The sequence below is a fragment of the Lithobates pipiens genome, unplaced genomic scaffold, assembly GCF_037356315.1.
Source record: "Lithobates pipiens isolate NorthernLeopardFrog02 unplaced genomic scaffold, aLitPip1_a1.2 Scaffold_16, whole genome shotgun sequence".
Classification (NCBI taxonomy): Eukaryota; Metazoa; Chordata; class Amphibia; order Anura; family Ranidae; genus Lithobates; species Lithobates pipiens.
This window is the reverse complement of record NW_027507748.1, coordinates 13964006-13979418: the sequence shown is the minus strand read 5'-3', so window position 1 is coordinate 13979418 and position 15413 is coordinate 13964006. Positions and strand designations below refer to the sequence as shown.

At 47.8% G+C, this 15413-nt stretch overlaps 1 protein-coding gene across 1 annotated transcript in view; it reads left to right on the top strand.

The window, feature by feature from the left end:
• Positions 1 to 509: 509 nt before the first annotated feature.
• Positions 510 to 15413, top strand: part of GSK3B (glycogen synthase kinase 3 beta) — a 130760-nt gene continuing 115856 nt past the window's right edge. Inside the window, 1 exon segment of the mRNA XM_077479374.1 lies at positions 510 to 2590. Within this exon segment, the coding sequence (XP_077335500.1) occupies positions 2503 to 2590 (88 nt within the window). The 5' untranslated portion in view covers positions 510 to 2502.

Sequence of the window (15413 nt, the reverse complement as noted above, 5' to 3'; positions counted from 1 at the left end):
CCCGCCCTCTTCCGCTCCCTCCCCGCAGCGACTGCCGCTTGCCATCAGCCAATCAGCTGACGCCTTTCATTTCCCTGCTCGCCTCGCCTTTATCCTCAGGCGTTTAAAGAAGACAGGCAGCTAACCACCCAATCAGAGCCCTCCAGAGCCCAAGGGGGCGGGTAGACAGGTGCGCTGCGGATTCCTATTGGCTAAGACTCTTGGGATGCTTAGCAAGTGACCAATAAGGATCCACCTATGATGGCGGATCCCATTAGCAGCGATGCGGCCAGGTCCCTCCGCCCGCTTTCTCTTTCGCTCCCTGCGATTGGCCCGCGGCTGCTGGCGAGTGAGGAGGGCGTGTCCAGCGCAGATCAGGACGTCATGAAGGAACTGGCTGCGCGCTCTCCCTCCCATCTTCCTATTCTCCAACCTCACTTGCGCCGCCTCCGTAGCGTAACCGCTGTATGTTCGGGGCCGCTACGTCACTCGGCAGAGAGGGAGGGGGGAGCGTTGCGGGAGGAAAAAAAAAAAAAAAAAAAAAAACCCGACAGGCAAATGCGGTCAGTCGGACGGAGAGTGACAAAGGGAAAGAGAGCCGAGAAGGAGAGCGGAGACATCGCCCTACCGAGCACCGACTGAGGAGGACAGCCACCGCCTCATTGTCCGCCATCACCGGGGAGGAGGAGAGGGCCCGGCCCGGGGAGTCTGAGGAGCCGCCATGACCGAATACCCCCCTCCATCACAGCGGCTGTGACCGGGGCAACCCCGCCTCTGAGGGGAACCCCCCCCCCCCCGAAAACCGTCACCCTCCCCCCGGGACTGAGGAGACCTGAAAATCACTGAGGAGACCCCAAAATCTCCTCCCAAGGGCTGAGGAACCCCGAAAATCACGGTGGAGACCCCAAAATCCTCTCAAAAGGGCTGAGGAACCCCGAAAATCACTGAGGACACCCCAAAATCTGCATCCAAGGGCTGAGGGACCCTGAAAATCACGCTGGAGACCCCGAAATTCGCTGGGGGACCCCCAAAACCGTCACCCCTGGACTGAGGAAACCCCAAAATCTCCACCCAAGGCACCCTGAAAATCACAGTGGGACCCCAAAATCAACTTAGAACTGAGGGAACCCCCATAAAATCACTGCGGTACCCAGAAAATCCTCACCCCAGGACTGAAGGGACCCCCAAATCACCTCCAGGTTTGAGGTGCCCCCCCCAAGTCAACACCCCAGGACTGGAGACAGCCCATATTGTTACCTCAGACCTGAAGGGACCCCCAAATATCCCCATCCAAGGGCAGTGAACCCCCAAAATCTTCACATTAGGACAGAGGGACCCCCAAAATCTTCACCTCCGGACTGAGGTGCTCCCAAAAATCATCATCCCAGGACTGAAGGGACCCCAAAAAATCCTTTTATCCAAGGGCTGAGGACCCCCCTCAAATCTTACCCTTAGGACTGAAAGACCCCCCCCCCCCCAAATCTTCACTTTAAGACTAAAGGAATCCCAAAATCACCCAAGGACTGAAGGGCCCCCAAATCATCATCATCCAAGGACTGAAGGGACCTCCAAAACCATCACTTTAGGACTGAAGGACCCCCGAAATCATCCTCAGACTGAAGACCCCCCTAAATTATCACCTCAGGACTGTGAAATCCTCAAATTCATCACCTTAGGACTCCCGAAATAATCGTTCCTTGGATTGAGGAACCCCCCCCCCGCCCAACATCATTGTCACCTCAGGCCTGAGATCCCTGCCAATTGTCCCACCAGGACTGAAGGATCACCCCTAAAATTGACAACCCCCCCACCCACCCAGACGAAGAGGGTTCATCACTTGCATGGCCACCCCCGTCTGACACCCCAAAAGTCTTCTAGACCTCATGACCCCACCAAGTTAATCTACCTTACTGCACCTGTATCAGGCCAAATTGAGACCCCCCCCCCCCAAAATTGTTACAGGGCCCCTCAAAGCTTGGTGACACCCCCAAAAACCAGCCCCTCAGAAGAAGAGTGGTGGCCCCTTCACAGACGTTCATCCTGGGATCTCTGATAACGGTATTGTCCACCTTGGAGGACTGACTTCACCCCGCCATCCAGGACTGAGGAGGAGCCCCCCCCCACGTTTTAGCCTTCTACAAACCCCCATCCCCCATTCATCCGGGCTGAGACCCCCCCCCCCTATTTTATCCTCTCTTTTTTTATCACTACATCGGCCTGTGACTCGCCCCCCCCGGCCCGCTGCCATATTGTGTCCCCGAGGAGCCGTGCCGAGGGATGCTGGAGAACGATTGACCTGAGCAGACACGGGAGGAGGAGACGGCACACACCGTGATCGTACGGCCAAGGGGGGGTGCCGGGACCCCAACTGTTTTTAGAAACCCACCTTCCCCCCTCCGAAGAATCGTTCTGTTTTAAATAAAAAGGAAAAAAAAGGGGGGGGTGATCGGTTGCTTGGCCGGGGGGGTCTTGATGGTTTTTGTCCTCTGTCTGGCTTTTATATCGAAGTGAAGGAGGAGCACCATGTCGGGGAGGCCGCGAACCACTTCCTTTGCAGAGAGCTGCAAGCCCGTTCAACAGCCGTCATCTTTTGGCAGCATGAAAGTGAGCCGTGAGTATCCAACCCCCCCCCCCCCCCCACCTGATTGTGTTGTGTGCCCGCCAAGCTGGCCGGGGCCCTTGGCAGCGAAGCACCTGCTGGTTAGGTGCCAAGGTCCATCTGCCATGCTTGGCGGTGATTAGGTCTGCTTAGGGTGGGCCTTGAAATCTGTAATCTATACATTCCGCATGATGTCATCAAAGAGAACCTGCAATGGTTACCCCCCTATTCCATCTACTGGGATCATCTGGCACACTACTGTCATGCCCATAATTACCCAGTGTCGTACCCGTGCTTCACTTCCCAGGTGCCCAGAATTGTGCCCGCATCTCCTTTTTTAAAGCTGCGGCTCCAGTGGGATCATCTGGCACACTGCTGTCATGCCCATAATTACCCAGTGTTGTACCTGTGCTTCACTTCCAAGGTGCCCAGAATTGTGCCCGCATCTCCCTTTAAAGCCACAGCTCCACTGGGATCATCTGACACACTACTGTCATGCCCATAATTACCCAGTGTCATACCCGTGCTTCACTTCCCAGGTGGCCAGATTTGTGCCCGCATCTCCCTTTAAAGCAATGGCTCCACTGGGATCTGGCACACTACTGTCATGCCCATAATTACCCAGTGTCATACCCGTGCTTCACTTCCAAGGTGCCCAAAATTGTGCCCGCATCTCCCTCTTAAAGCCACGGCTCCACTGGGTTCATCTGGCACACTGCTGTCATACCCATAATTACCCAGTGTCATACCCGTGCTTCACTTCCCAGGTGGCCAGACTTGGGCCCGCATCTCCCTTTAAAGCCATGGCTCCACTGGGATCTGGCACACTACTGTCATGCCCATAATTACCCAGTGTCGTACCCGTGCTTCACTTCCAATGCGCCCAGAATTGTGCCCGCATCTCCCTCTTAAAGCCACGGCTCCACTGGGTTCATCTAGCACACTACTGTCATGCCCATAATTACCCAGTGTCGTACCCGTGCTTCACTTCCAAGGTGCCCAGAATTGTGCCCACATCTCCCTTTTAAAGCCACGGCTCCACTGGGTTCATCTAGCACACTACTGTCATGCCCATAATTACCCAGTGTCGTACCTGTGCTTCACTTCCAAGGTGCCCAGAATTGTGCCCGCATCTCCCTTTTAAAGCCATGGCTCCACACCAATGGGCTCCTCTCGTCTGCTGTAAAACTGTGGCTTTAATGGAAGGCACAGAATCGGGCACCATTGCTAGGGGGGGGGGGGGCACAGGTACAAAGTGGGTACCTCTTTAATGGGACTCATGTTCACAGACATGGGCATCTTTACTGGGAGGTATAGGCAGATAAGAGGGCAAATATAACGAAGTGCAAACACAGAAGTAGGCACTTTTTTTTTTTTTTTTTTTTTTTATGGGAGGTGTGGGCATCTTTACTGGGAGGTGGGGGCACAGAGAAAGCGCCTTTATAATGAGAGAGGCAGGCACAGAAGTGGGGACCTTTTTAATGCGAGGCATGGGCACAATAGTGGGCAACTTAAATGGGAAGCATAGGCACAGAATTGAGCACGTTACAAAGGTGGTGCCAGCACAGAAGTGGGTACCTTTTTGTGGGAGGTGCAAAGGCAGAATGGGGATGCAAGGGCACAGAAGCAGGCACCTTATTTGGGAGGTGTGGGCACCTTAGTGCAGGCACAGAAGTGGATACCTTTAATGGGAGGCATGTACCCAGAAATGGGTACCTTTGTCAGGCATGGGCACAGTAGTGGACAGCTTAAATGAGAGGCATGGCCACAGAAGTGAGCATGTTACAAAGGTGGTTCCGGCACATAAGTGGGCAACTTTAATGGGAGCTGTGGGCACCTTTTGTGGGCGGTGCAAACTCAGAATGGGGGATGCAAGGGCACAAAAGCAGACACCCAAAGTGGGAGGTATGGGCACAAAAGAGGACACCTTTAATGGGAAGTGCAATGCAGAAGTGGGCATCGTTAATGGGAGGCCTTTATTTAAAGATGCAGACCAAGAAGTGGGTACCAGAGAACAGAAGATGCTAACTTTAACTGAAGGCACAAAGGTGAGCATCCTGGGGGGAGGGCATGGGCACAGAAGTGGGCACTTTTTATTGGGGCCATAGGCACCTTTTGTTGGGAGATGCGGACACAGAGGCGGGCATCTTTATTGGGAGATGCTGGCACTTTTATTGAGAGGTGCGGGCACAGAGGTGGGCACCTTTATTGGGAGGTGTGGGCACAGAGGTGGACACCTTTTTATTGGGAGGTGCAGGCACAGAGGCGGGCACCTTTATTGGGAGGTGCAGGCACAGAGGCGGGCACCTTTATTGGGAGGTGCAGGCACAGAGGCGGGCACCTTTATTGGGAGGTGTGGGCACCTTTGGGAGATGTGGGCACAGAGGCAGGCACCTTTATTGGGAGATGCTGGCACTTTAATTGGGAGGTGCGGGCACAGAGGTGGGCGCCTTTATTGGGAGGTGTGGACACCTTTGGGAGATGTGGGCACAGAGGTGGACACCTTAATTGGGAGGTGCAGGCACAGATGTGGCCACCTTTATTGGGAGATGTGGGCACCTTTATTGGGAGATGTGGGCACAGAGATGCGGGCACCTTTAATGGGAGGCACGGGCACAAAAGTGGGCACCTTTTTAAAGGTACTTGCATTTCCTTGTGTGGTTTTCTTCCCTGGGTTGTATAAATAGCGGGTGTCATGGATGGGGGTGGGGGGGGGGGGTTGGGTAGACATGATCTGTAAGAAGAAGCAGTGGGGCAGCGGGCAGGATGGTGCCAGCTTATCTCAGAAGAGGGGGGTGGTGCAGAGCCATCCACTGGGTGTAATGTGTAGGAAGCGGTAATGCGCACCCTCATGGTGCAGGTTCCCCCCCCCCCCAGTATCTCATGACTGAGGGCTGAGCTAGAACACTCTCCATGGTGGAATCTCCATTCATTAGAAGTGGAAATATTTTGTAGTCTGGGGGTGTAAAGGGTTGAATGGGGGGAGGGGGGGTGTCTGCAGAGCCCACTGAACTATAAGTCCCAGCATGCCCGCCCTCCCTGGTATGAAAGGTGTGTTGAAGGCTGCAGTCGCTCTGCAGAATACAGATCTTTGGTCTTACAATATAACCCCCCCCCCCCGGTGCTGTGACCTCACTGTGTGTCCTCTGGGCCGCCGTCTGATGCCACAACAGGCACCATTTAATGCCCCAGCTGTCAGAATCCTGACCCCCCCCCCCCCCGGAGAGCCCCCCATCCACCATTGCAGGCAGCTGTACGGGGAGAATACTATAGAGGGGCTGAGAGCATAATGGAGATGGGTGTCCTTTTCATGTCTCTGGTGAGGCTCCTCTCTATCTCTCTCTCTCTCCTCCACCACCACCACCCCCCCCCCAGTGAGGATTTCCTTCTCCTCGGTGGAGCTGTGTATGCAGCTGTCTTGTTCGGCTTGCAGAGACGGGCCCCACCTTAAATGCAGCCTCACGGCTCCCCATCATCACCAGGAAGGGCCTCCTCTCTCTGCTCCTTCATGTATGATCCCTCCCCCACATCCGCTGGGCAGACACCAATCTCCATCCACTGGGGGGCTTCTATGGGATCCTCCAGCGTGATGGCAGATGAGGTCCCCCCACCCCCACCCCCTCTCTTCTTTATAGCTGCTCCTCCAACCCCACCCTTCTTCACCTTCACTAAGCAGGGAGAGATGCTGGCTGCAGACCTGTGCTGTGTGCCCCCCCCCCCCAGATAGGCTGCACCACACATCTCAGGGTAGGCTGCACCATGCACCCCCCCCTCTGTCTGCTGTGCACCATGGGGGGGAGCATTGACTTTCTCCTTCTCACCCCTGCAAAGGGGCACAGCTTAAAAACCAGCCACATGCATGTACAATCTTATCTAACGGACTGTTCTTTTATGTTTTTAGCCATTAAATGTACGGTGTGCAATGTCACGTGACCTAAAAATAAAGAAAATTGTACGTTTTATGGTTGTAATCGTGTGATTGGCTCTTCGATTGGTAGGCCTTCACACTGCGTATGGATCCGATAGATCAGAATCTGTGACTGCATCTAGCCAGCTTTATAAACGGGGGAGGGGAGGGCTTTACTGGACTCCACCTGTACCCCAAATATCACTTCAGGCCTATACGTGCTTTTATTTTATATTTTCAGAAACGCGCTACACGGTTTCCTATGGGTCACATTCACACCTATGCGTTTTATTTATTTTTTTTTATTTTATTTTTATTTTTTTATTTATTTTTTTTTAAAATGCAAAACATGGCGGTTTTGGTTTAATAGTCTTCAATAGAGAAGCTGCAGAAAAGCATGTAGCAAGTTTTTTTATTATTTTTATTTTTTATATTTTTTCAAAGAGGTGCACCACATGGAAGTTTTGGTGGCGAAACTTGAAAATGACAGTTTTATATATATATATATATATATATATATATATATATATATATATATATATATATATATATATATAATTTTTTTTTCTATATTATAAAATAAAAAAATGTGTACTTTCTGCTATAAAACAAATCCAATAAAAAGAAAAAAAAATCAAATTGCTTCATGTACTATATATATATTATTTTCTCTATATACACACATATTGGCCTATTGGTATAAATTCATGATGAAGCAATTGGATTTTTTTTTTTTCTTTTTGGATTTGTTTTATAGCAAAAAGTTATTTATTAGATATATATATATATATATCATTTTGAAAAATGTGTTTTTATAAAACTCATTTTCAAGCTTTGTCACCAGAACTTTCATTACTACCAAAAAAAGCCATGATTTGTGTATATATGTATATGTATATATATATATGTATATGTATATGTATATATATATATATATATATATGTATATGTGTATATATATATATATATATATATATATTATATATATATATATATATATATATATATATATATATTTTTTTTTTTATTTAGCGCCAACAGTTTACGTAGCGCTTTACAACTTAAGGGTAGACAGTACAAATACACTATATATATATATATATAATTTTTTTTTTTTTTTCCAACGTTTTAATATTATGAATTTATTGTCAACCATTAATGGCACCTTTTTTTTTTTTTTTTTTTTTTTTTTTTTTTATTGCAAGAAAATTGTATCCCTTTATGGTCTATATACGGTATGTGACACGGGTCCGCTGCGCTTCCCTTGCAGTGTTAAAAAAAATCTTACTTGTTGCAAGTCAGTTAAAACAAAAAAAGCACCAAAAAAAAAAAAAAAAAAATGCACCTCCCCTTTGAAATGCGTTGAGCCCTCGTTCACATTGGAGCGATTGGTCACAAGATGCAGCCTATTGACAGTAAAATCAGCCTGTATAGGCGGTAAAGCATGCTTGTTATACTCACTGTGGAAACGAAGGGGTTAATCCTCTGCATTGTGTAAAAAAAAAAAAAAAAAAAAAAAAAAAAAAAAGGCTGCTTGATCCTCTCTTCTCTGTCCCCCTCCCTTTCTTCCACTGTCCCCCCATGATGATGTCCTGATAACACAGAGCCTATGGAGTAAAAAAAATGCAAAAAATCTAATTTCTTCTATATTTAGGCTAAAATGTATTCTGCTACGAGACTTTGATTTAAAAAAAAAAAAAATTGTTTTATTTATCTTTTTAATACTAGTATTGGCAGATATCAGCAACTTGTAGTGGGGCTGCAATTGTGCAGTGGGAAATCTGGCACTAACTGATGTTGGGGTGCGCAGGGGGGGGGGCGCGACGACGACTCACTAACTGCCACTGACATCGCCAGTGACACTAATGTATAATGTAGTGATCAGTGCTAATATTAAGCACTGTCTCTGTACTAATGAAAATGCCTGAGCAGGGGGGTTAACATCTAGGACAATCAAAGGGTTAACTGTTGCGCCTAACTATATGTAATATGTTCTGCTTTTACTAAGCAATCTTTTTTTTTTTATTTATTTATTTTTTTATTCCCCCCCCCCCCCTTTTTTTTTTTTTTTTTTTTTTTTTTTTTTTCCCTGGCTTTGCAGAAAATTCAAAAAAGAACAAAAAAAAAATGCAAGATCATTTGTCAGTGTAGAGAGCTCTATGTTGTTTACAACACAGAGCTCTCGTCCATGAATGACGGAGCCGATGAGCAGGTCCCGGCCATCAATTATTGGCCCGGCCGGGACCCCCTGAACCACTTGTGCTGTAACAAATCACAGCAGAGCCAGGGCTGCGGGGGCGTGCGCGTGCCTTATCGGGAAGCGCTGATCACGACCTCAGATCTCCCCATAAAGAGGACCTGTCATCCCTTCTTTCTATTACAAGGGATTTTAACTTTTATTCCAAGGAACGTAATCGGAGGTGGGGGCAGTGTTAAATAAATAAAAAAAATAAAATGTATATACATTTTTTTAAATTATTTTATAATATACTTATTTTTTTTTTTCAAAGTGCCTCCATCCCTTCACTCACATGCAGTAGCGACCGCATCCAGGAGTCACATATGCATATATAAATGATGTTCGCCCCCCACACACACATGCGAGGTATCGCCACGAGCAAGAATTCTAGCTCTGGGCCTCCTCTGTAAGGCTCGATTCACATTGGTTGAGGCCGTGCGTCCTGGTTGTGGGTTGCGGGAATCGCATCGATTTTTCTCCGAATCTTGCAGGGCTGCCATTCGTTCTTATCTCAGGTGCAGGACAGCAGGGAAACCACAGGGCCAAAAAAAGACCAATGGGGTTTCCCTGCGGCCACATTTTTTAGAAAGGTGCATGCGTCCTTTTTTTTTTTTTTTTTTTCCTTTTTTTTTTTTTTTTTTTTTTTCCTTTTTTTTTTTTTTTTTTTTTCCTTTTTTTTTTTTTTTTTTTTTTCCTTTTTTTTTTTCTTTTCTTTTTTTGTGTGTGTGTTTCACGTGTCACAGCAGCCCATTCAAATGACTGGGCTGCCGTGCCAGAACAAACGCAGGACCCACGGCCCTCACTGGTGTGAACCAAGCCTAGTAAAGCGTCCCCTATGGAGATTTTTTAAGTATTTTGTCGCCATTCCCACGAGCGTGCGCAATTTTAAAGCGTGATATGTTATGTATCTTTTTACTCACTGTAACATTTTATTTTTTTATTTTTATATATTTTAGAAAAAAATTGGTATGTATTTTTTGCATTAAAATACAAAAAAAGTGTGTTTTTTTTTATTTTTTTTATTTTATTTTTTTTTGGAGAAAAAAAAAAAATTGTTTGAAAAACTGCTGCACAAATTGGCGCAGTGACCTGTGCATTGTCATTTTTCTGTCTTATTGAATAATGCTGCTTGTGTCTGTTCATAGTGGACAACGCTGCAGATCATTCGTCAATAAATAATGAATCAGAGATTTACCAGAATCCCCCCCTAAAGCCCAGAGTGCCAATCACTGGTGAGCCCATTAAACCATCTGGTGATCCGTCCCGCTAACACAACGTGGTGCGTGAAGACGTCATCGGGCTTCATGAAAACTGTTTAAAAAAAAAATAAAAAAAAACCCCACTGAGCTGCATTTGTTTTTTTTTCAGCAACCACATTAACCACTTCAGCTCTGGAAGATTTATCCCCCCCCCCCCCCCCACAGACCACTTCATGACCAGAGCATTTTTTTGCTTTTTGGCACTGTTACTTTAACTGACGTCATGCAACACTGTATTCAAACAACATTTTATATCCTCTCCCCCCCACCAGATGGAGCTTTATTTTGGTGGTATTTGATCAGCACTTTTTATTTTTTTTATTTTTTTTGCGCTATAAAAAAAAATATGTATATAAAATATAATATAAATATATTATTATAAAATTTTGACTTTATACTATAAAACAAATCCAATAAAAAAAAAAAAAAAATGTTTTCATAAATTTAGGCCAATATGTAGTCTGCTACATATTTTTGGTAAAAAAATTCAAATAAGAAAAAAATAAAAAATATATATACACACACACACACACACACACACACACACACACACACTCTAGTAATGGTTAAAGTTAAAAGTGGTACTGTGATAGTATGGTGCGCAATCTGACAAAATAAATCTTGCCTTAATAAATTTTGCCCGCAATATATTCTGCTACATGTCTTTTGGTGTAGAAAATAAAAATAAAAAATCCCAATAAGTTTGATTAGGTTTTATGAAAGTTATGGCGTCTGCAGATTATAGGATATGTACTGTATTATTTTTTCATACTAATGATGACGGTGATCAGCGACTTATAGCAGGACTACCATATTGCAGCGGACGATCTGACACTTTGTGGGAACCAGTGACACTAATACAGCGAATCCGTGCTTAAAAAAAAAAAAAAAAAATGCACTGTCACTGTACTAATGTCACTGGCTGAGAAGGGCTTAACTTCAGGAGCGATCAAATGTGTGCCTTAGGGCCCTTTCCTCTTTACGGATGTCAGGTGCTTTTACCAAGGGATGTGCTATGCAGGTAAACAAAAAACAGCACATCCCCCCCCCCCCCCCCCCCCCGCTGACAGGACAGAGCTCTGTCCTTTTCATCCGCTTAGCTGATCAGCAAGGGTTGGTGGTCAATCATTGGCTGGCACCCACTGATCGGCTTCTGCTGTGACAAAGCACAGCACAACACAGCACAGCTGGGGGGAGGCGGCTGCTGCGTGCACGCTTTCAATTCCCGGAAGTGCTGGGTCATGTACTAGGTACACCTAGTCACCCCTCTTCAGCCTCTGCTGCCTTAATGGAAGAGGGAGGCGAAGCCTCCATCAATCTACATGTAATATCCCCCCCCCCCCCCCCCATTGTGTTTAGCAGGCATGGAGGAGGGAGGGTGTGGGCTGTCATTTACCACTCTGTATACGCTCCACATGTGTGACTCTATAGTCACCTGGGATGTGATTGGGAGGAAATGCTCAGCATAGAAACTCACTGATAACTGAGCATGTGCAGAGCTGCCAACACTGCTCTGCAAAATCCATAACTGAATTGGGGACACGGACAGAAGGGGGAGATAGAGAGCAGCGGAGTTTTTGCAGAAAAGAATCTCATAGCGACTGAGTGAGCGGCATGTAAATCGTCATTTATTGATCGTTTTATTTATTTTTAATGCTGCGGGTTTAGTGACACTTTTAAGTGTATTTCTTGATTGGTAATAATCGTGTGTCATCAGTGGTGGGCATGCAGCTGCCAAACCACAGCTGGCACAGAGCGAGTTGGGCATCAATGGCAGCAGTTGATGCAGAACCCCCCCCCCCCCCCCCCCCCCCTTGTAATGGTAGAGGTCAAGGAAGCAGAACAGCAGCTGATCGGTGATGAACGCAGTTGGGAGTACGCCGCTCCGTGTCACATCGCCAAATCCATTTTTGCCCTGTCCTGCCATGCGTTGTTGGCAGCGGAGCAGTTGTCCTTGTCCACCAACAAATATAAAAGGGGGGAAGTCCTATCCCAAGATCTTCCATTAAACACATGGCATGGAGGCTTTTCCATTGATTTGGGATCAGATCTTTCAAGTAAACCCCAAGCAGCTTCCCTTCTCTGCTTCCTCTTTGGAGTTTTTTGTTATATCTGATAATGCCAAAAAAAAGTGTCGATCCTGCCAGAAATCTTGTCAACTGAACTTTTTTTTTTTTTTTGTGCTCTCAGGGAATGCGTTCACACAGCTGCGGTGCGATGCAGTGCCATTGGTGATTACAGAGCTGCACACTTCTACGTCTGGATATCAGCTTAACAGGGTTCTAAACCCTCGCTGTTTTTCTCCTCAATGTAGTGCATGCGCGCCCCAGAGCCCCCCTTTTTTACTTACCCGAGCCCGAACGTTCCTGCACCAGAGACGAGCACACCCGCTTAAGCCGGTGTCTCCGGTCCTGATTGGAGCCGTTGGCTCCCGCTGCTGTCAATCAAATCCAATGACGCCTGTAAAATCTACAAAACTCCCCCCCCCCCCAGCTTCCTTCTGGGAGACTCGTGGGACCGATTCAGAAAACGCATCGCAAACTCGCGCATGCGCAGTAGGAAACAGGCTGTGAAGCCACACGGCTTCACTTCGTGTTTCCTTTAAGGATGCCAACGCCTGCACCCGGAACCGATGGTCGGGTTCAGGTGCTGACATCCCTGGACAGGTAAGTGTCCTTGTATTAAAAGTCGGCAGCTGCAGTATTTGTACTTTTTTACGCGGTTGAATTTTCAAACAATTCAAAATCCAAACAGATGAATTTGAAAATAACTGAGTTCACTATATAAACAAGTTTAGTGTGAAATGCAAGACTCCGGTGGGTGTAACAAGATGTCCGCTTGCTGCCTTCTCACTGTATCCTTACTGTGGATGAGTGCTGGGGTGTAGCAAGATGGCAGCAACCGCGCATCACTTCCTTTGCAAGATCTGATGGGTCGTCTAATCTGACGAAACACGCGAATGGGATCCGCTGGAGTGCATAATAACAAGCTTGATGATTGGTTGCTAAGACCGCCTAGCAACCAATCACTGAGCAGCTTGGGGCAGCTCCCGCCCTCCGCTCTGCAGTAACAGTAGAGCGGCAAAGGTTTGGGGGAGGCAGAGCCGTGGTCACGATCCACCTGCGGTTGATTGTGATCGACGGCTTGCTGAGCACTGAGTAGATGGAGCTGTACTTTAGATGCTCTCACACTGCAGATATAGAGCTATGAGGCTACAGAACGGGACTGCACACAGGAACAGCACTGCTGTTTCTCAAGAGGAACTGGAGACAAAAAGGTATTGCTTACTAGTACTTGGGCACGTCCTCAGTCCTGGAGTTCAGGTCACTTTAATGGCCACAGCAGGTGTGCAGACCTGGGAACCTCGGCGCCGGAGTGCTGTGTGGTGGCCTTATCTCCAGTGTCCAACAAACACTAAAACAACAAACCGACTGACTCATAAGCCTGTGGTGCCTTACCATGTGGCAATTGGTAGCGGCGCCATACCCTGTGGCAATTGGTAGTGGCGCCATACCCTGTGGCAATTGGTAGCGGCGCCATACCCTGTGGCAATTGGTAGCGGCGCCATACCCTGTGGGCAATTGGTAGCGGCGCCATACCCCCTGTGGCAATTGGTAGCGGCGCCATACCCTGTGGCAATTGGTAGCGGCGCCTTACCCTGTGGCAATTGGTAGCGGCGCCTTACCCTGTGGCAATTGGTAGCGGCGCTTACCCTGTGGCAATTGGTAGCGGCGCCTTACCCTGTGGCAATTGGTAGCGGCGCCTTACCCTGTGGCAATTGGTAGTGGCGCCTTACCCTGTGGCAATTGGTTGCGGCGCCATACCCTGTGGCATATTTCTTAGGACACGAGGACTGAATATATGACACCATCGCTCTCTTCTTGTCTCCCATAATCCCACGTATGATGAATATACATTCTGTGGGTGTTGTTCTCCTGGTTACTAGAAATAACATTTACCTGAGGGATTGTCCTGGAGTCACGTGCTCGGTGTCGGTGACACGGTGTTGTGGAATCCAGGAAGTGTCGGGGTGGGTTGTCCGGGGACACGTGGCGGCGGTGTTGCTGCTTCATGTAATATTCATGTGATGACTAAGGCTGGTTTTAATCTCGGAGTGTTTTTGTTGTGCATTTTGCTGCATCCTCCGCGCGGGCCAGACGTGGGGATTTATTCTCGGTGATGTGCTGCATTGAGGCGTGTTGGAGAAAATCCTTCAGGCTTTTATTTTTAACTCCACTGACCTGCAGTACAAGTGACTAAGGGCTGTAATGAAAGCAGAAAGGGGGTGACCATACTAGCGCACCTCTATGCTTCAGCATTGGGTGTGATGCTTGCAGACGCCCACCTTACCCCCCCCCCCCACCCCCGGTCTGCTCTAAGACGGAGATTACTGATGGTTCCCGGTCTTCTTGGAGAAGAGCGGTGACTGTCAAGTCGCTTCTCCCCACTCTCTTCCCATCCAGTAGCTCACTGGAGCACCAGGCTGCACAGGGGGTTCGGATGGCTTTGATTCTGCCCACATGCTGAGAGGCTGTCAGTTGTGCAGCTGGGTGGATCCCGACAATATGGTCAGAATCCTTCCCAGAGGACTGGCTCTGTGATGTCAGCTGACAGCAGATTTTATCCCGCTGTTGGCTGATTCTGGGTTATAGGTGAACAAAAGTAATGACGGGAATACCCAATAAGGAAATCGGGTGAAAATTTCCATTCTGCGGACGATTTTCTACTCTATGCCCAGCAAGTAATTCCCGAAATGACGGCCTGCGGTGCATGTGCAGTGCGGTGGCCCGAATCCTCCTGGAATGCGTAATGCCATGCAGCAGGCCCGCAGCCTCCTGGGATATGACGTCACGCTCTCCTAGGCAGGAAGTGCAGGGACAGATTTTGCAATAAAAAATGGATATTAAAAAAAAAAAAAAAGTGCCATTCTGTAATAGGAGGAGGAGGAGGGAGGAGGAGGAGGATCGTGAAAAGTTACTGGAGAGGGTGAACATCCGCTTCAAACATCCCTGACCTGGCCCCTTGAGTGAAGGAAGCCTTTCTGCAGGAGTCGCATTGGATATTGATGGTGGGGGGGGGGGGTATATAGATATACATCTCTGTATGAGGTCATCCGGTGAGGCTGCTTTCCCGGATGTCTGCTCGGTATCTGACGTGCGTGGGCTTGTCAGCCGCCTGAGACTGCAGATCTCAGAACTATTCACTGTTCAATGCGAAATCTGCTTCTTAGCTGAATATTGGGGGGAGGGGGGGCGATTGAATAGACACCAATTCCAAGCTGATTAATGAAAAACGCGATTTTTTATTTAATTGCTTTTTTCAGGAACGATGAGATCATCCAGTGTGCTGAGCAATTTTTCTCCTGCACTCGGGCGACTGCCCATCCAGGAACCTCCACGCAGGAATGTAGCCAACCGCCAAAGCTGCCTT